This window comes from Cyprinus carpio, chromosome B6, assembly GCF_018340385.1.
Source record: "Cyprinus carpio isolate SPL01 chromosome B6, ASM1834038v1, whole genome shotgun sequence".
Classification (NCBI taxonomy): domain Eukaryota; kingdom Metazoa; phylum Chordata; class Actinopteri; order Cypriniformes; family Cyprinidae; genus Cyprinus; species Cyprinus carpio.
In genome coordinates this window covers 28,231,112-28,253,985 of record NC_056602.1, presented here as the reverse complement: position 1 = coordinate 28,253,985, position 22,874 = coordinate 28,231,112, and the positions used below count along the sequence as shown (strand labels likewise).

Sequence of the window (22,874 nt, the reverse complement as noted above, 5' to 3'; positions counted from 1 at the left end):
AGAGCAGTTATTTGTGCAATTTCTGAACATGCTGGCATACACACAGTAATCCGTGTTGGGCTGACAATGATATTCGCTGCCCTTTTCCTTCCCCTGCCATTGCTGTGGTTTTTAATAATTCACCCCGTCTGAATAAGTCACATTAACACTGTCAGCTCCTGTTTGGGCAGCCAAGCGAGAGGAGACTATTACAAGCTCCTTGCTTTTCTCCTCTGCTCTTCTGCCTCTCTGGCGTCGGTTATCAGTTCATTTGTCAACCCTGATGGCGTGCAAAATATACAGTATGAACAGTCAGAATCATGTTTTGAGACTAATATTTTATCCATTATGTGTTTTTGTATTGCAACATTATTTTTATGACAATTAAACACATTTTCCCCCATAGCAAAAGAATCTCATTACTGTAGAGAGAAATTGTCAACATGTTCATAGCAGCTCTCTGAATAATAACATCTGCTTTAATGACACAGACATTTTAGGAAAACTCTATCACGCCCTTGATTACTGATGTTTGTTTCTGCCAGAGGAAACAAGAACACAGTAAGAAAGAAATGCATTCTTTTATTCTGCAAGGATGCATTAAATTGATCGAAAGTGACAGAAAAGTCATTAATAATGTTATAAAAGATTCTATTTCAAATGAATGCTGTTTTTTCTTTGTTTATACTTATTAAATAATCTTGAAAACAAAATGTATTTCAGTTTCCACAAAAATATGAAGCAGCACAACTGTTTTCAACATCGATAATTAGAATATTTTTTAAAATATTAGAATAATTTCTGAAGCATCATTTGACACTAATGTGACAGTAATGGTGCTGAAAATTCAGTTTTGATCAAAGACATAAATTACATTTTACAATATATTACAATAGAAAACATTTCACCTGAATCGTAAAAAAATTTCACAATATTATTGTTTTTACTGTATTTTTGATCAAATAAGTGCAGCCTTGGTAAGCAAAAGAGACTCCTTTTAATAATATAAACTTTTGAACCATGTTTATACACTGTTTTTAATGCTCATTTCAAGCTTTATTTTGATCCAGTAAGTGTAAATACATGCCATGTCTTAAATATGAATAATTTTGAGTTAGAGACTCAATACATTTTTTTCATTAAACATAAAGAAATAGAACAGTAAGGAATTCTAGGTGTAGTTCTAGTTGAGATGTAATCATTTTTAGCCATTTGCAAATAATATTTTAAAATATGCACACATGCACTTTTATTTGTATGCCTAAAATGTCGAAAGTGCAAAACTTTCAGATGAATTACATAAATGATACCATATTTTAATTTCAAAATGGCCATTTTTGAGAAAAAAAAAGCTGAGTAATCTGGATATTACTGTTGGTAGTTTAACATTTCTATCATAAAACAGTTGTTAAATATTAAATGTTTAGCTACTTACATTTTACTACGCTCTCTTTCAACATTAAAATTGAAACGTTGCACTGGAATTCACTCTCTGCTTCTGTAAATACAGTAAATCCCGCCTACTTTGATTTGATTGGTCATCTCAATCATTTTGACATTGACGAGCGCTGTCAGGCCACTGAGGCAGACCAGCATAAAATCAAACAGATGCATCCCAACAACAACGATATTCAAATTTTGGGGGGACAATTTGGCCACTTATTACTCAGGAGGGACTCGCCCCCCTCAGTGTCTATAGAGGTTACAGCCCTCCTTCAGAATATCTACTTTTGGGTGTCACAGAAAAAAGCGAGTCATGCTGGTTTGCAATGACATGAGAGTGAGTAAATGATGCCAGGACAGATTTTTGGGTGCACTGTCTCTTTTAAATCAGTCACTTTTCAGGCTTTCAATAGATCAGTTGTTGAAAACTGCTCTGTCATTCCTAAATCCATTATCTACCGGTTTCACATGTTGTCGCTGCAGCTGGGCAGGTGGTGCTGTCCGCGGCGCTTTTATAGCCGGAGCAGCTGTCAATATCCGCAGTGGGAGCGAGACACCTGAGGCTCACAGTCAGGGTCCTCCGACGGCCGTCCCAGGAGCCCACTGGGCATCTGCTCTCCACTGCCTTTACCTGAGATTCTCGCCGGCTGGAAGCAGCCTGTGGGAAATCATAAACACACACACACTCGGGACGAGCGAGTTTGATTACACACCTGCTCCAGCTCGAGTCTGATGGAGACTTCTGGCTGCTGAAGAGTGACCGCTGCCAAACGCTGTTGATTCAGACGTTCACACTCACTCGACACGCCACCGCAGCTTCCATAATAAGAGCTCATTTCAGCCCGCATGTTGTCGACACCACATTTTTTACTTTTGCCAGATATGGAAATATCCCAGACAGACATCTCATACAAATAAAGTACTGTGGTAATATCATGGTGTTCTTTAAAGTACCTTGGAATAACATGTAAGTATTCTGTTGATAATGTATATAGCATATGTGACCGTGGACCACAAAACCAGTCATAAGGGTCAGTTTTTTTAAAATTGAGATTTATACATCATTTGAAAGCTGAATAAATAGCTTTCCATTGAAGCATGGTTAGTTAGGATCAGACAATATTTGGCTGAGATACATCGATTTTAAAATCTGGAATCTGAGGGTGCAAAAAAAGGTCTTAGCCATATTACTTATTCAAAATTAAGTTTTGATATATTTACAGTAGAAAATTTGCAAAATATCTTCATGGAACATGATCTTTACTTAATATCCTAATGATTTTTGGGCTTAAAGGAAAATGGATAATTTTGACCCATACAATGTTTTCTTGGCTATTGCTACAAATATACCCCAGAGACTTAAGACTGCTTTTGTGCTCCAGGGTCACATATGTGAATATGCAAAACTATGCAACATTATGCAAAACTTGCTGCCATAATGCATGGTTGTTGCCAGGGCATTAATGTGCAGTTGCTAAGGTATTCAGGATGTTTGCTAGCAGTGTTGTTAACTAAAACTAAAAAAAAAATATAATAATTGTTACTTGAAATAAAGCTGAAATAAAATGTAAATATTAGACTTACTATATAAACTTAAAAAAAGAAAAAACATGCTGCCATAATGCTAGGGTGTTGCTACTGCAGTTAAAAATCATTTTCATTAACTGAAATATAATATATATATATTCTATATATATATATATATATAGATATATATATTATATATATAAATATATATTAATATTATGTGGAATGTAACTTCAATGAAATTTGAAATGCTGCTTTGGCAAAATAATTTAAGGTTGAAGCACTAAAATGACTAAAAGTCTAACTGAAATAAAAATATAAAAAACTAAAGCTACATAAAAATATTTTCAAAAGTAAAAAAAAAAATGACAAGACATAACAAAATTACAAAAAAAATACCAAAAATTAAAATGAAACTAAAAATATAAAAATAAAAGCAATGAATCCTGCAACAGCATATACATAAGTCTAAAATAACACTTTTTGTTGTCATTACTAGGTGGTTGTTTACGAGTCGAAGTCACGAAAAGATACTGTGATTGGATGCCAGGATGCTGCTTTGTGGTTGCTAAAGCATTCTGATTGGTTGTCTGAGTGCGCTTCTGCCCAGTTACTATGTTGTCCTGGCTGGTTGCCATATCTTTCTTACTGGCTCAAGTCAAAAGTGTCTCAAGATGCGTATCTCAGGTTCCTCCATCAATATACTATAAGTTTGTAAAATCATGCATTTTATCACTTGCTTTAGCAACCAATACCAATAATAATTAAAAAGACTGATATTTTGTTCTGTTTGTTGGATAAATGACTATTGTGTGGGTCTAAACTTCCAGAAGCTGTCACAGGAATATGTTGGTAATCTTCAGGAAGTGAAGAGCGCATCATTTTTATTCTCATCATTCTCCAAGGTTTCAGTGTGCCGTTTTAAAGGGAACGGCAGGTCTCCTTCGGGTTTATGGCGTTCCTGTTGGAGTTCTTTGGCTAAATGTGTTCCTGCAGTTCAGCAGAACACAACCTCAAACTTTTAATGAGAAAAAAAAACTTTCCTTTATTGACTTCTGTTAGGGTAGTGGTTCATGTTGAGGTCTATTCCCAGCAGGGCTTTCATTCAACAAAATTAGACATTTCCTTCTGTCCTGCAGGTTAATAGGACAAGAAGTTGGCAAGGAGAAAAGCCGAAAGGAATCTTTTAAAAAACAACTGTGGACAAAAAAATATTAAAGAAATGCAAAAACATTTAGTAAAATATTTTATTTTATTTTATTTTATTTTATATGAATCTTATTATTATTAAAGAAGCAGAAAAAAAACAACAGCAAATTACTAAAACTTTAAACTTAAATGAAAACAGTATAAAATAATATAAATACAAACAAAATTTATAATAGAATATCAGTGATACTAAGTTTAATAGCTACATAAGTTTTAATACGTTTAACTGCTACAGTTTAATAGATTTTTACTAAAAGGCATATTATATTATATTATATTATATTATATTATATTATATTATATTATATATTGATAATTTATCTTATATTATACTATTAGTATTATATATATTGATTATATTATATTATATTATATTATATTATATTATTTATATTATATTATATTATATTATATTATATATTTAATTCATTATTATATATATATGAACTGATATTATTATTTATTTTTTTTTTATAAAAATTGGCTGAAACAAACAACAAAATTACTAAAATTTGACATTTAAATGACAGAAAATATACGAATAGAATAATACAAATTATTCATAGAAAATGTACAGCATAACAATGATAAAATTTGGATAAAAGAAACAATATATTTATTTCATATTATTATATAAAATATAAAATATTATTATTTTATTATTATGTAATATATTATTATTTTCTGTATTTTTTGTATTATTAAATAATTCATTATTACATGTTGTAATAAAATGTAATTTTCAGTACTACTGTGATTGTTTTTCCATCTGCTGTGCTGATAATTATATACAGTAATTTCTCGAGATGTTTAGGAGCGTCTGGAAGACTGTGTCTGTATCTTGTTTCATTAATTATCTGTCTGATATTAAATTTCGACCCCAAACTCCAGCTCAGCTCAGCCAGTATTTCTGTGGCGACAGCATGTTTCTATTTCTAATTGCTGATTGGACACGTCTCACTCACTCCTCTTATAATTAGAGCGATGCAATGAAAGTGGGTGAGAGAGGAGGTTCAGTAGACAGCAGTATCTTTTGATTGTGTTTTGCTGTTATTCATGGATGCTGAGGCAGGGAATGGAGTGGAACATGCTTTCAGGAGCACAGCTGTATTGTTATTGTGAGAAGTGAGGCGTAATCTTACCTTGACACACATTTTCTGAATGAAACTGATACATGAGTAGCCTTGGCCATTCTGCACATCATTTTGTTTCATTTCAGTTGTCCTATAGCAAAAGAAAGCACTCTAGTATATGTAATATGAAATATTACATTTCCTGCTAGTCATTTGCAATGCAAAACTCAAGTGATTTGATAGAGCATTGATATGTGGTTGCTAAGGTGTTCTGAATGGTTGCTAGGTAGCAGGTTGCTAAGATCCAAGTTGAAAGTTACTAACCTTGAATCTATCATATTGTGCCTTTTTAACCTGTTTTATATTCTGTTTTCACTATTTTCCATAAGCAATAGAAATAGTGATTCTAACCTTAACAAATCCAAATCTAATACTAAAGCAATATTTAATAATAATATTAACTAATTAAGATACTGTTACATGCTAATAAATGTTTTGATAAATATGAATATAACAAAAATGCTTATTAAATATTAGCATGCTGTAACATACTACATAATAATTGTTTTAATACATATGAATGTAATAATAAATATTTACTAAATATTAACATTGTTACATGCTGCATAATGAATGTTTTAATGAAAATGAATATAATAAAAACATTTACTAAATATTAACCTATTGTTACATGCTGCATAATGTTTTAATAAATATATACGTAACGCATATTTAATAAATATATACATATTGTTACATACTGCATAGTGAATATTTCTGAATGTATTAATAAATATTTACCAATATTAACAATGTTACAAAGCCACTGCATAATGAATGTATTAATAAATATTAACTAATATTAACATAGTTACATGGCCACTGCAAAGTGAATGTTTTCATAAATATGAACATAACTTACATACTTTTATACAGTATATAGGCCTATATCTATATAATTTTTATATTAAATTATATAGCATGTTTTTTTTTTTTTCGTGGTGTAGTCAATTGTATTTCTGGTTTATGTTAATCAGTTATTTCTGTTCTGGTTTGTGTACATTTATTAACATTTTATTTCTTTGTTATTTTTATGTAAATGTTTTATTCTATGCATGTGTCACGTTTCTGCTGTGTTGGAACGAGGAGCGAGGAGACAACAGAATTTCACAAAGAACAGTCTTTATTTATCCATACTGGGGAAAACACATAGGCAGGAGACACACACATAGCACGGGACAGTCAACACTTAATGAGGGGTAATTACAAGACACAGATAAATCCAAAGACAAATCAACTAAAGGAAAAAACTGGGTCACGGGGAGCACATGGGAGAAAACACAACAAAACAGGTCTATATCCCTGACAGCAAGGAAGGTCAAAAAACATTGTGTGTGTGTGTGTGTGAGAGAGAGAGACCAATAACATTTGAATTTGATTTAAGCTCATTTGAGTTTTGGTTTTCTGGCAGTGTGGTTCTGGATCTGGGTCCGGTTTTATGCAAATTCTGTCATAAATATGTAGAAATAATAATTTCACTGTCATCAAGTCAAAAGCTGGAAGAACGATTGCGAGAAAGAAAGACATTATTGAGGTGTGAGCGCAGGCAAACACTGCAGGGCACAGACAGTAAATCTGATTAGTATTCATCTGACATCAGGAAAGAGGTGCCACACATTAGCATGAGGAGAAGCATGTCTAAATGACAAAGAAGATCTGCTTTCCTCCGCCTGGATTCACTGTGGCCTTCAGGACGAGTGCTGCACGTGGGTTTAGAGAGGCTGGACCTCATGTGGAGGAATGAGGGACTCCTTTAAGATGAACAGCTGCAGGGCAGGGTGATTAGCGTTAACTAAAACTGAATCCATTAAAAAAAGTTACTTAACATCCTTAAAAAACGCTTAAAAATCTTATATTAAAAAAATCGTTAAAAACTCCAAAATCTTCAAGGGACTTCTTTAACATAAAGAAGTACAGGTCATGGTTATTATCAATAACTAAAACTAAATTTATAAAAAGTTACTTAAATAAATAAATAAACATTAACTGAAATATAATAATATAATTAAAAATAAAATTAAAAAATCTAAAAATCAAGGCAACATTTCTCATTTAGTTTAAGTTAAAGGACTAAAATAACTATGACAAAATTAACTAAAACTAAAACTTAATAAAACCAAGACTAAACAAAAAAAGCCAAAAACTTAAAACAAAATTACTAAATCTTAAAGGGACTTCTTTAAGATAAAGAAGTACAGGCCATGATTATTATCGATAACTTAAACTAAAACCATTAAATCCATTAGAAAAATTATTACCTAAAATAAAAACAAGCATTAACTGAAATGTCATAAAATCTTTAAAAGAACAGATTTTGGACACTATGGGCAACATTTGCATGTCATAACAAAAGTAAAATAGATTTTACAGAAAATACATACCATGTTAATAATCATTTTTCAACTTTATTTTACAACTACAGTAGTTTTTGTCATGAATATATAGCTTGAAGATGCTGAATAATACTAATTTATTTTAGAATTGATGTTAAAACATAAAAATAAAATGTATTTTATGTATGTTTTCTCAAAGTTTAGTAGAAGGGAAGTAGTTTAGAAGTTGCCAGCTCTGGAAAGTCAAACTCTTTGCCTGTAGTAAGATGAGGATTGCATTTAAAATAGTTTTTAAAGGCAAAAACAACCAATGCTTAATACATGCTTAAAGGGATACTTCACCCCAAAATGAAAATTTTGTCAGTAATCACTTACCCCCATGTCGTTCCAAACCCATAAAAGCTTTGTTCGTTTTCGGAACACAATTTAAGATATTTTGAATGAAAACTAGGAGGCTTTGGAGAGGCTTTTTGTTTTTTTAAAGATTCATAATGGCTTATAATCAGTTTTGCTTTCCTAAATAACTGTAACCACTTTTATGATGCAATATAATACATACTTATCCATGGTTATATCTTTAAAATATATAATGTATCAGAACTCTGTAAATAAATTAAGCATTATATTCTTTAAAGATATAATTTTATGCAAATGTTGAAATGCATTATAAGGTTACTATTATTTATGAAAAGTTATTATTATTATTTAATTATTTTATAATTTTTTTATATGAAAAATTATTTTATTATGTGTTATACAGATTTCATAAAAATCATTTTTTATTCTTGCACATATATTTTTCAGATGTGTGAGGTTCACTTAATTTGGGACCTTATCGTAGTGTGTAATTATTGCCGTTGTTTTGACGTGATGCATTAAGCCACATTATATTAGATTACATTAATACCTAAATTAATCCTTGCTTCAGAAATCGAATTATCCCACACAGAATTGCACATTTGCATGGCTGATATTGAATTTAATGGCATGCATTATTCAAGCCTTCTTATTTATTTCAGGTTAATTAAATTAAAAGTCTTGTTTCCCAGTTTGCCATCTGCTGTTGCTGCTGTGTACGGATGACTTGTTCTGTGTGTGGGTGTGTGTGTGTGTGTGTGTGTCCCATCTGAAGGGCCTTATTCTCAGTCTGTTATGAAGCATCTTCTCTCTCTGCGGTTCTCATTGTCTTTGCTCCTGTCAGATTGTCTCCCAAATATAATAGTTAACGAAAATTACTGTAATTAACTCTAATTTATAAAACATATAGTTCTGGCAGTAGGTTCTGATTGGATGAGTCATATTCAAAGCCACTATAAAAAAGCAGATATAAACACTTGTGTGCTCAGTTGGATGTTCATATACTGTACCATTTTTATTAAAATTACACCCAAAATAATGTACTTGCTGCAATAATTGTGTGTTTTCATACGATTATTAAAAATTCTACAAATTAAATCATTTATTTATATAAGGATTTTAATAATCCTTTATATTCAATCGACACCTAAATATTAACAAATCAAAAATAATACAAATAATTTAACATCGACCCCTAAATATGATCAATTCAAAAGGCAGCTATATATTTTCATGTGTATGGAATCTGAGTCATTTAGGGACCAAAAACCACCTAGCAACCACCCAGAGCACCTTAGCGACCACATATCAACAGCCTGGCACAGTAACACTCAATATTTATTTTTGAAAATGTAATAGTCTTGTCGCACGCTGTTCTTACAGTAAGGTGAGTTTGTAAACACTGTTCAGTTATTCAGCATGTGTTTTCAGATCTGAACTCCAAAGAGTCATGTGGGATTCATTCAGACACCCATTAGATCACATTTAATCAACTGTGTGAATTGAAAAGTGCTTTCACCAGCCCTTAAGAGTGTGTGTGCAGTTGTCCTGTACCTTACAGCGCTGTCATCTGCTGTGCGTCCATCCAGCCTGGTGAGCCGACTTTGCCTGTCTGACCTTTTTTGGTCGCTGGGATAATTGCATTTTATTGACGATGTCTTTGAACAGGGACGGGACATATTTGAGTGTTTTTGGATGCCGTGTGGATGGACACACAACCACTCACCATTTATCAGATCTTTACTAACTGTGTATTAGTAATTACTGACCACACACACACACACACACACACTTTCTCTCTGAATATCACATTGGTTATTACTTATCTTTGAAAGCCCTTGAAGCGAGCAGCAAACATAGTGACAGTGAGTGTTTATTGGCGAAGAGGGTCATGATTTACAGTGGTGTTGATCACAGGGTTTAATCTGCTCTGCTGCTTTTTCACAGTATGTGACTCATTAAGATGTTGCAATATATCATATAAAAATAACTGGATATTTATTTTTTCTAAATGTGTAAATGTAAATGTGACTGGTGTTTGCTCATGCAAAACTCACAGCCATGAATCTAGCATTCTGCTTGGTTGCTAGGGTGTTAGGAATAGTTGCTAGGATGTTCTAGGTGGTTGCTATGGTGTTCTGAATTGTTGCTAGGGTGTTCTAGGTGGTTGCTAGGGTTTTCTGAATAGTTGTTAGGGTGTTCTGAGTGGTTGTTAAGGTGTTCTGGATAGTTGCTAGGGTGTTCTAGGTGGTTGCTACTGTGTTCTGAATAGTTGTTAAGGTGTTCTGAGTGGTTACTAGGATGTTCTGAGTGGTTGCTAGGGTGTTCTGCATAGTTGTTAGGGTGTTCTAGGTGGTTGCTAGGGTTTTCTGAATAGTTGCTAGGGTGTTCTGAGCGGTTACTAGGATGTTCTGAATGGTTGTTAAGGTGTTCTGGATAGTTGCTAGGGTGTTCTAGGTGGTTGCTAGGGTCTTCTGAATAGTTGCTAGGGTGTTCTGAGTTGTTATTAAGGTGTTCTGAACAGTTGCTAGGGTGTTCTAGGTGGTTGCTACTGTGTTCTGAATAGTTGTTAAGGTGTTCTGAACAGTTGCTAGGGTGTTCTAGGTGGTTGCTACTGTGTTCTGAATAGTTGTTAAGGTGTTCTGAGTGGTTACTAGGATGTTCTGAGTGATTGCTAGAGTGTTCTGCATAGTTGTTAGGGTGTTCTAGGTGGTTGCTAGGGTTTTCTGAATAGTTGCTAGGGTGTTCTGAGCGGTTACTAGGATGTTCTGAGTGGTTGTTAAGGTGTTCTGGATAGTTGCTAGGGTGTTCTAGGTGGTTGCTAGGGTCTTCTGAATAGTTGCTAGGGTGTTCTGAATAGTTGCTAGGGTGTTCTGAGTGGTTATTAAGGTGTTCTGAACAGTTGCTAGGGTGTTCTAGGTGGTTGCTACTGTGTTCTGAATAGTTGTTAAGGTGTTCTGAGTGGTTACTAGGATGTTCTGAGTGATTGCTAGGGTGTTCTGCATAGTTGTTAGGTCTAGGTGGTTGCTAGGTTTCTGAATAGTTGCTAGGGTTTCTGAGAATAGGATGTGCTGAGTTTGTTAGGTGTTCTGGATAGTTGCTAGGGTGTTCTAGGTGGTTGCTACTGGTAGTTGTTAAGGTGTTCTAGTGGATAGGATGTTCTGAGTGATTGCTAGGGTGTTCTGCATAGTTGTTAGGGTGTTCTAGGTGGTTGCTAGGGTTTTCTGAATAGTTGCTAGGGTGTTCTGAGCGGTTACTAGGATGTTCTGAGTGGTTATTAAGGTGTTCTGAACAGTTGCTAGGGTGTTATAGTTGGTTGCTACTGTGTTCTGAATAGTTGTTAAGGTGTTCTGAGTGGTTACTAGGATGTTCTGAGTGATTGCTAGGGTGTTCTGCATAGTTGTTAGGGTGTTCTAGGTGGTTGTTAGGGTTTTCTGAATAGTTGCTAGGGTGTTCTGAGCGGTTACTAGGATGTTCTGTGTGGTTGTTAAGGTGTTCTGGATAGTTGCTAGGGTGTTCTAGGTGGTTGCTAGGGTCTTCTGAATAGTTGCTAGGGTGTTCTGAATAGTTGCTAGGGTGTTCTGAGTTGTTACTAGGATGTTCTGAGTGGTTATTAAGGTGTTCTGAATAGTTGCTAGGGTGTTATGAGTTGTTACTATGGTGTTCTGAATAGTCGCTGGGGTGATCTGGGTGGTTGCTAGGATGAGTAGTTGTTTGAGATTTCTTAATCTCAGGTTAAAAATCTCTGTAATATTTTGTATTTAGGTGTGCCTCTGCTCCTCTGTTTTATTGTCCAACAGGTGAAATGCGCGTCCAATGACTCAGTAAAGTAACAGCACACAGTTGCATTCGAATCTGGAGCACAGAAGATTTACAGTGTTCACAGACCTCTTGACCATTGACTTCCCATTTCCATAATTTGTGATCGTAGGACAAGGGTTTTTAAAAATCATTTTATTGAGATTGCACTTAAAAAGAGCCCATTAAATCTTTTAGAGCTGAGCACAACATAAGATCTATTCAGACTGTATACATTTCAGTGAGTTCTTATGATGTCATTGTTATGCATTAATATTATCCTGGTTTGGAAATCAAGTTTAATATGACATGATATTTCAAGGTTTTCCATGGATTCTCTTTCTGTTCATCAGAACAACAGTTGCATTATTGTTTTTACAGTCGAGAGATCAGAACGTGTTATGTTCGCTGAACAACGAAATGAAAACAGGAGCCTGATCAACAGAACAGATCTAATCAGATATTGACGTTGTACTAACAGACTGCTGTGTGTGTGTGTGTGTGTTGCCAGGCTCCACGGATGGGAACGCTGATGGGTGTCTACCTGCCCTGCCTGCAGAACATCCTGGGCGTGATTCTGTTTCTCAGGATGACCTGGATGGTGGGCATCGGCGGCGTCATCGAAGCCTTCATCATCGTGCTCATGTGCTGCTCCACGGTCAGTCACACCCCATGCAATAGAAATCTGAGATAAAAATGGACTTTACTTTGATGAAAATGCAACAATTTTAAACATCTTAATGATATTACAATTAAGGTTCATTTTTGTTTTTGCAAATCATTATTAATAAAGTAATTAGTTATTTATTTTATTAATATTTTAAATTAGCTTTTGTTTTTATAGTTTCGGTTTTAATTTTGGTTTAATTTTTAGTCATTTTATTATGTGGCAATTTTTCATTTTTATTAGTTTTTGTTTTTGTCCCTAAAAAGTTTAATTTCTAAATAGTTAATTCTTTTCCAGTTTTAGTTTTCAGTTAGTGATTTAAACTTAAACTTAATTCATACGATATTAATTGTTATGCGTAAAAAATATTTATAGTATTTATTAGTTATAAATATTTCTAAATAGTTTTCTAAATAGTTTAGGGTTTTTTCAGTATTAGTTAGTAATTGTAGTAAGCCTTTTTTCAGTGTTTATTACTTCACTTAAACTTATTTTGGAATTTTGGTTTGTTTGCCCATTTGTTTATTTTTTAGATAATCATCTAATATTTTTATTTTATTTCAGGTTTGCATTGTTCTTAATAGGTTTAGTGAGATTCACTTTATATCTGAATATTTTCAGCCTTTATGAATCATTGCATTTAAAGTGAATAATAAAGACATCATACTTCCACATGCACACAGCTGATGCAAGCATCTAATTTCCCTTGATTTTGAATTTGCATGACCCAACATTTGCATGCCATCACATTCTCAAAGACCCGCTGATTAACATGCATGTGTTTCAGCCGAATGCAGGCCTCCTGCTGCACATATGTGCGTGTCAACGAGCAAGCATGCACTTCAACATACAAACCCATTAATGTGATGTGTATGTTTGCATGTGCAACCTAGATTCTCCAGCGCCCGTGGTTGTGGAAGTGCTATTTTTATCATGAGCTCAGGAATCTCACTATTTTCTATTTCTTCATCTCTCTTTCACTCGCTCTCATACATACACATGGTGGGATTGAGTTTGGAAAAGCATACTACAATACTACTCTCATAGAGTGAGATGCATTCAAATAGCCAATATACGCACAACCACACTGAAGTTAAATCGCCTGCAGTTCTTAATGGAATATTTCACCCAAAAATGAAAAATCTGTTGAAAACTTATTCACCCTCAGTCCATCCAAGATGTATGTTTGTATCTTCATGACATTTGGAGAAATGTGTCATTCCATCACTTGCTCACCAGTGGATTCTCTGCAGTGAATGGGTGCCGTCAGAATGAGAGTCCAAACAACTGATAAAAAAAAAAAATCGAAATACTCTACAAGTAATCCACACCTCTCCAGTCCAGCAATTAATGTCTTGTGAAGCCAAAAGCTGTGTGTTTGTGAGAAACAAATCCATGAAGGTGTTTTTAACTTCAAAACTTTGATTCCTATCCATAATATTGCTTTCACCAGTGAAAAAGTCATCTCATCTGAATCAGAGGATCCATTGGTGAGCAAGTGATGCAATGCTACATTTAATCATATTAAATATGTATATATATATTTTATTTAAAAAATGATTACTGAACACTATCTGCTGGATTAAACATGCAACGTTGTGAGTCATAATACTGGTTTTACTGCCTATATACAGTAGTTACATAATGCATCATGTTGAACATGCTATTTTAAGAAAATGTTATCAGCGTACAGTATATATTGTGCATTATGCAGTAATCCCATTAAAATGCACCCATTGCCTCTTATTTTCTCTTTGACTCATAAGAAATGTAAAGTATCTCTTGAGTGCACTTGTTTTCATCCCTATAAAGAATGCAGCATCTCCACCTTTCAGTCCGTCAGGAAATACACTCCAGCTGTTTGTAGAGAAGCTCTTGTGTCTCTATGGCGTGTTGTAGTTATAACACTACAGATGCAGCCAAACAGAGATCTCAACAACACAACACATCCATTTATAAACCATCCGGATGCTTTCAGGCAAAAACACTGCAGCTAAAAGTACATCATCTATATGTCGTCGTGTTACAGGTGATCGCTAAACACAGAAATGCTGCTGGTTTTTAGGTCAGCATGCTGTTTTATCTGAGTACACAGTGTGTGCCTTAACATGCATAGTGTTTTCTGATAATGTCTATTAAGCTGACAGTTAAGCTGATGGAAACTGTATTAATGATGCTTATAGAATGTGCTCACTAAATGTGCATCAATCTTTCTACAGTTGATGTCAAGAGTGGAGAAGAATATGTTTATTACATGCATGATTCAAGAAGAACCTGTAGAGTCAGTAGTCATTTTAGGCCATCTTTATTTTCTTGTGTCTCTCTAGTTGCTCTAGTGACATTTCTAGCCTTGTTTTGAAGGATTTCATAGCCTCAAGTGTGATTGGAGCACAGAATACAAAAACAGCTGAATGAAAAAAGAATAAATATGGATCAGATATATATTATGTAGTTAATGCACTGCATTATTTTTGTGACAATTAAGCATGTTTCCTCCTGGATTTCATTGCGTAATTTGTCCAAATGTTTTACTTTTGAGTATTTATATATGGAGGGCTCTCATTAGATTATCATTATTTTTGTTTAAATTGTGGTAATAGTTCAAAGGAAGCAAATTAATTGTCAGTGAATGCAGTTTAAAGCAGTTTTAATAAGCGTCAATTAAAAGCAGTACACTGCAACAAATGAATAGTTCATTTGCAAAAACAGATAACTCCGTTTTTAACAATTGTTTTCAACAAAGTGTTTTTTTGTTTGTTTGTTTTTTCATTGTGCATTCCAATTAAAATCAATCAATCTGCAGTTGGGTTATTTTGATTAGGTAAAAAATAACTAAAAAATACTAGCTAACTAACACAATAAAAACAATTAACAATAACAATAACAATTTTAAAAAAAAAACATGATTTTTGAAAAAAAAAAAAACAGAGTTATCTGTTTTTGCAAATAAAGTCTTTAAATACTAGCATGATGTAAAAAAATACATTTCAGTTGAAATTATTTAATCACAATTTTACAGTAATTAAAACAGTAATGAGGTGGAAATGGGCTACGGTTTCATGAAAATGTCACAATTAAAAACATCTTAATGGTTTTTAAATTAGGTTTCATTTTTGTTTTGCAAAACATAATTAATATAGTAATTAGTTTTCTTTCTTTTATTAATATTTAGAATTATTTTTTAATTTTATATTTTCAGTTTTTTTTTATTTAAGTTAATTTTTTGTCATTTTTATGTCCTTTTGTCATTTTTATTGTTTTTTTTTACTCTACATAATTTTATTTTTTTATTTCATTTTACGGTTTCAACTTAAAATTTCATGTTTATTATTATGTTTTCAATCCTATGTATGTATTTTATTCCATTTTATATTTATTTCAATTAACAAAATGTGTTTACTAAGTTTAGCTAATAATGCTTTTGCTACTAGGTTACAGGTTTAGTGAGATTCACTCTTAAAATGTTGAAAATCATAAAAGGCAACAGGCAGTTTAATTGACAGCAACATTAATTTAATGCATACATGAGGTTTTCTCATTTAAAACCCAAGCACATTATGTGAAAAGCCACAGCCTTTAGAGACACTCAAAGATAATGAAGGCTTTACAGAATCTTTCAAATCGAGGTTAAAGTGGCCTCAGAGACGTTTCTGAAGAGGTGCAGATGAAGCTACAATCTATGTTTGCCTGGTGCATCTCAGTGACTTCCAGCCTTTGAAACTGCGTGTGTGATCTATCTGGTCGTCCACACCGTCAGCAGAATCGACAGCAGTCCAGTCACCTCAACATCTGCCTGCGCTTTCTGAATGAGCACATATATGCATCATAATTAGAAGTAGCGAGACGCTATCGGTGTCATCTGAAATTACCAGCTCACTGCCAGGCGCCCGTCGCTTGCTTTTCATCGCGTTCGGTCTCTCATGGCAACAGATGGAGAGGAGGAGAGAACGCTGATTCTTTCATGCATCACAGAGATGGAGACGCTCGCCTCTTTAAGACAGACTGCAGCCGCTAGAAATGCAGAAATGAATCATTAAAGAACACAAACAACAGCATTGATCCACTTTCAAATAGTCGGCAGGCACAGAAATATTGACAGGCGGATGACAGACAACGCTTTGGTTATTTATGGATCGTGATGGTCGTGTAATGATCAAAGTATTTGTGGGAATGCATTAATGCATGAATGTGAGTTGTGTATTCAGTGATGTAGATGTAAAAACTTGAATTGAATTGAATAATGAAATTAACACTTAACACAGAGACAGTGACCCCGGTCCAAAACCCAACAAGAATTTCCCGAATTCTTGGGCAGGCAAGGGAATCCCAGAATGCATTGCTCAAGCTCCAAAAAATTGCAGCCAAAATAAGAGAAATGTTGATTATGCATACATTTAGAGCCAATATAAGGTTCCAGACTCAGTTTGGAGTGCAAAAGGAAGATGCACTTCTCCATCTTTCTTCTCCAGGATGCACTTCTCCATGCACTTCTCCTGACTGAAATGTGGATTGTTTGTTAAACATTGTTATGTAAATTACTGCTTTTCACTGAATCGAGTGATTTATAAAGAAGTTCGTTCTTCTATTGTTTCATGAACACTTGTGTTCAAGATGTTCGTTAGCATGAATGAAAATATTACTGCAGAATTAAACAACTCTGTGTCATGAATCCCTCAGTAAATGTCAGCTACACAATATGTAATCTGTCAGAAAATGGGCCCTTTATTCATTCACAATTGTTTCTCTAAGCCTTTGGGTTGGTTGTCATAGTATCTGTCTCATATTATTGGCTCACTCCCCTGAAGGCAGATGGTGTGATTGGCCGGGAAAACTAGTTCAAGCAGCCAGTGCCCTACATCGTCCAATCAGAGGCTGCAGCCAGCATGCGATAAGCATATGGAGTTCTGTGATGATATGAACAGCATTTCTGAATTGCCATTGGACGTGTGTGTGTGTGTGTGTGTGTGTGTGTGTGTGTGTGTGTGTGTGTGTGTGTGTGCGTGTGTGTGTGTGTGTGTGTGTGTGTGTGTGTTGAAATGGACCAGATCTTACATGAGTCTCGGTTATAGTCAAGATAAAACACTTAGTCTCAATTAGTGTCTTATCAAACCCTTCTGAGAGAAAAAACTGCTGATTAAAGCCTGATGAACTAAAACACTTCTCAGAATGTATTGTTCGAAGGTTGCTCTTTCAGCTCATGGACTTTGTCTCAGACGTTTCTCCTGAGATTACTCGGGTGTTTTTCTCTGGAGAAACATCTGAGAAGGAGGAGACTTCAGAAGAAGTCTTTATTTGCTCTCCCTTTTAAGTTTTGGTGTAAGAGAAATAATTCACACAGTGGGTTGGAAATTATTTTGATTTGCACAGTTTTGTATTCATGTGCATATGTCTGTCATATCTCACAGTGACGTGTGTGTTCACAATCAGCCAAGAGATGTCTTGTGTGTTACAGTGATTTTGACACCGTTTAAAGGGTGTCTTTAAGCAAATAATGAGAAACACACAAAAAAATGATTCTTCCACCTAGAAATATAGAGTAGAATCTTTCTCTCTTTTTCTTTTGATTGAAGCACGTATTTGTTTCTGTCTGTATGTTGTATGTCACTTTCTAAAGAAGCATCGGTCTGACAGCTCGCTCCCTTTCCTCCAAAATAAATGCATTTGCATTTCTGGAGACAGTTCAGTGCTGATTTAAAGATGGCTTTAATCTCCAGGACATTTTACAATTGCTTTGGCTCAGTGCAGCAATATAAAGAGACATCTCAGAGAAGGTTTCAAACAAGATCGGATTTATTCTGGCACCTTCAGTTTTACTAAATTGCTTTAATCAAGACGATCTGACACAACTGTAGATCTTCTGCTTTCACAGTCTCCTGCTTTGCTGTTTAAAAGATGATCTATCTATCTATCTATCTCTCTATCTCTCTATCTCTCTATCTATCTATCTATCTATCTATCTATCTATCTATCTATCTATCTCTCTATCTCTCTATCTATCTATCTATCTATCTATCTATCTATCGATCTATACTATCACAGTTACAGTACAGACCAAAAGTTTGGAAAACATTACTATTTTTAATGTTTTTGAAAGAAGTCTCTTTCTGCTCATCAAGCCTGCATTTATTTGATCAAAAATACAGAAAAAAACAGTAATATTGTGAAATATTTATTAAAACTTAAAATAATAGTTTCTATTTGAATATACTTTAAAAAAAAAAAATGTATTCCTGTGATGCAAAGCTGAATTTTCATTACTCCAGCCTTCAGTGTCACATGTAACATCCAGTCTATCACATGATCATTTAGAAATCATTCTAATATTCTGATTTATTATGAGTGTTGGAAACAGTTCTGCTGTCTAATATATTTGATGAATAAAAGGTTAAAAAGAACTGCATTTATTCAAAATAAAAAAAAGAATTATAATAATATATATTCTAATAATATATTTTCTTTACTATCACTTTTTATCAATTCAACACATCCTTGCTGAATAAAAGTATTGATTTTATTTTAAAAAAAGAAAGAAAAAAAAAATTACTGACCCCAAATTACTGACCAGTAGTGTATATTGTTATTACAAAGTATTAATATTTTAAAAACATAGCTGTCTTTTTTTTTTTTTTTTTTTGGCGCGTTACTTTTTATTCATCAAAGTATCCTAAAAAAGTATCACATGTTCTGAAAAAATATTAAGCAGCAGAACTGTTTCCAACTTTGATAATGAATCATCATATTAGAATGATTTCTAAAGGATCATGTGAGAATGATCCTAAAAATTCAGCTTTGCATCACAGAAATAAATGATAATTTAAAGTATAATAAATTTAAAAACAATTATTTTAAATTGTAATCATATATCACAATATTAGATTTTTTTTTCAGCATTTTTGATCAAATAAATGCAGGCTTGATGAGCAGAAGAAACTTCTTTCAAAAACATCAAAAATAGTAATGTTTCCAAACTTTTGACCTGTACTGTACAGTACATCTATCCATTTATCTTATGCCAAAGTAATGAAACCTACACTTCTGTAGGTGAACTAGATGTTGATTCTTCGTTCATTTAGTGAAGGTTTTATCAGACTGATATCAGAAACTAAACTGTTACAGTATTTTTCTTTTTTTTTTCTATTTTTTTTTTACAGTTTTTTAATTATTAAGAACAAAACATTTTCTTGGCATTATTTTGTATACAAACTCAAAAATCATGACGTACTGCATGATTTTCTAGTATCAAATTCAAATTTTTGTTGTTAGTTAGTTGCTGTTGTTAGAAACTGAAGTATCATCGTGGCATCATTATATATCTAATGCATTTAAAAAATGTGCTTATTCACCTAATCCTTGTTTTCTCTCCTTCGGTGTGTTTTCTTCCAGACGATGCTTACTGCCATCTCCATGAGTGCCATTGCCACGAACGGCGTCGTGCCAGGTAAGCAAGCCCCTGCTAGAGCTTAGCATGTGCATGTGGGTCGTCTTGGCAACAGGAAGCGGTCACCGTAGCAACAATAACTCCGAGCAATGAGCAGACAGCAATATCCTCAAAGCTGTATTTATGTATTCATAATTGGCCGAGCGTGTCCTGTCCTAATGACTGCCTCGATCTCATCTCCTGATTGGAGGAGAGCAGAGGTGAGCTGAAATTGCCAGGTTCGGTTCCCCGTCTGTTGTTCATCGGCAATAAGCTGCTATTATCTCTATAGTGCTAAAAGCCTTTCTCTGTAAGCATGCTTAATATTTTCCAAGAAACAGGAAGTTGTAATTGTGGGTTGTATTGTGCTATTTTTATGAGCCGTCAACATCAGAATGCTTCGGTAATATCCCAGCAGATCGTCACTTCTTCAAAGGCAAGTTTCCTGAAAGGGTTTTCTGTTTGCATCAACAGCTGGAGGCTCCTATTACATGATCTCTCGCTCTCTGGGCCCTGAGTTCGGTGGAGCTGTAGGCATCTGCTTCTACTTGGGCACCACCTTTGCTGGAGCCATGTACATCCTGGGCTGCATCGAGATCCTGCTGGTGAGATCAGCAACCTGTGTGTTTTATGTGTGTGTTGAATCACCGACTTAGTCGCTAAGACAAATTTTTCAATTCTTAGGCCACTTTTTCTCTTCACACAGCTCTCATAACCAAGTTTCAGCTTGGCACAGCAGTACATGTCATGCTAAAAAATGCACTTAGTGCCAAAACACTTCATGTATGTCTCAAATCAAGTCAGGCTGAAGCTTGTCACCCAACAAATACACTTTGCGAAATAATGACCTACTGTACAAGAAATAGCATTACACATTGTTTTCTTTTGCAAAATTATACAAATGTAAGAAATCACTGCAGTATTTGTGACGTGGTTCATGCTTGCACTACAGTACAAAATTATTCTTAGGTTTCTCTTTTTGTATAGATGAAATGCAAGACTGATAAACCAAATGAAAAAAACAACTTTGAATGTTCACACTGCACATTTTTTGTACAATGAATGCATGTTGTGTTCAGGAGCACCATGAAATAAAGTGAATATATGAAGCATCATAAAAAGTAGTCCATACAGTAGTTCCCCTCTGGCTTCGCTGTCAAACCTAATTCATTCTTCTGCATATTAAAACTTGGTACATCACAGAACATACAGTACTTTAATGATTATGATCATGATTTTTATTTATATATATATATATTATATATATATATGCAATTTACAATAAGGTTTCAACAATAAACATCAATCAACTAAAATAAATAAAATAAACAATATAAAAAAAACAAATTTACAATAAGGTTTCATTTGTTAACATCAATCAACTATATTAGTTAACATAAACAATACTTATACAGCATTTATTTATCTTAATGTTATGTTTGACATTTACTAATAGAGTAGTCAAATCAAAAGTTGTATCAGATAACATAACTTAATGGACTGTGGACTAACATGAACATTAACATTTGTATTAAGTAACAATGAAAACGGTTATTTAATGCATGCTGTACAAATATATTGTTCATATATTTCTTCTGCACAACATAAAAGAATATTTTGAAGAATGTTGGAAACAAAACAGTTTTGATTCCCATTAACTTCCATTGCATGGACAAAAAAATACAATTCAAGTCAATGGAAACCAAAACTGACTATCGCTTTAAAAGCAACACATTTCTGTTTTGGTCTTGATGAAAGGGTACTTTAACCTGAATAAGGGTTTGGATTTTGAATCTGTTTCTCTCACAACTCTTGCATGGCTTCAGAAAACAACTTAATATAAGGCATAAGCTGTATGGATTACTATGATGCTTTTTGTGTTTTTGAGATCTTGTCGGTACACTGGTCACTGTATTATTTTGTGGTGCATGGGCATTCAACTAAACTTCCCTTCAAGTCTAAATATGGATTTGGAATGACATGAGGCTGAACTGAAATAATTGTATCAAAAGACTTTTATTCTTTAAATGCACGCACACAACATCACCGGCAGCGAAGGTCCTGTTCTAAACTGCCTTTAAAAATCAACTACATCAAGACATCACAGTAGTCAGGATGTTATGCAAAAACACTGAAATCATGTGTCTACATGCATTTTTAAAAAGTTGATTTCATTTCTTCTTGTCTTTCATTTTATCTCTCTCTCGTCCTGCTTTCCTCCCCTCCTCTTAGAGCAAGTAATTAAGTAATTATGCAGACTCTGCGTTTAATTGCGGCGCTGATGAGTGCTAGCGTGTCCTTCGAGTTTCGCTCATCTCTCATTCGTTCTCGCTGCTCATGTATTTCATATTGCATTGCTGGTCGGGGGCTCCAGTGTGTCTGACTTGTGGGTTAATTCTGGGGGAACATAGGCTTAGCTCCCACTGTCTGTGCAAAATCTTCCCCACGCTCAGAGATCCGCAGGTCCGCGGCGTGCTGATCTGAGCGAGAATTTTATCCAGCCTACGATTCAGAAGGACACTAAGACGTCTATTTACAGTGAACCGTCGCTTTGAGATTAAAGCCGTATTGTGTAAACCAGCAGATATTATAAAAATGAACAGGTCACCATAGCGACTAGCTGATCATATGTGTGTGTGTGTTTCAGCAATTGAACAGCACTTATTTGCTTTCCACATGCAGATCCTGCAGTCTGTGAAGAGCACTGAATCCTGAGGGAACACTGGTTGATGAAAAAATAAATGATTGTTTTAAGTCTACTTTATGGTTTATATGGCATACAGATTTTTTATTTAATATTATACAGTGTTTATTTAATGGCACAAAATGGGTGAAACTTCTGAAAAATGTTTGGGTCATGTGAAAATGTCCTGGAAAAAAAACAATTCATAAATTATATATTTCCTACATTTTTTGGAACAGATTTTTTTCTTTTTGAGGCAATTAACCCTCTAACGGCATGGAGTTGCCATATGGCAACAACTAATTTCTACTTATTTCCTTGTTATTCT

The 22,874-nt window shown here is 34.1% G+C and overlaps 1 protein-coding gene across 5 annotated transcripts in view; it reads left to right on the top strand.

The window, feature by feature from the left end:
* Positions 1-22,874, top strand: part of LOC109052155 (solute carrier family 12 member 5-like) — a 152,601-nt gene that overhangs the window by 105,542 nt on the left and 24,185 nt on the right. For all 5 annotated transcript variants that reach the window (XM_042726649.1, XM_042726651.1, XM_042726650.1 and 2 more), the window contains 3 exons: positions 12,291-12,437; positions 19,830-19,884; positions 20,338-20,468. In XM_042726649.1, the coding sequence (XP_042582583.1) occupies positions 12,291-12,437; positions 19,830-19,884; positions 20,338-20,468 (333 nt within the window). The remainder of the gene's footprint in view (positions 1-12,290; positions 12,438-19,829; positions 19,885-20,337; positions 20,469-22,874) is intronic.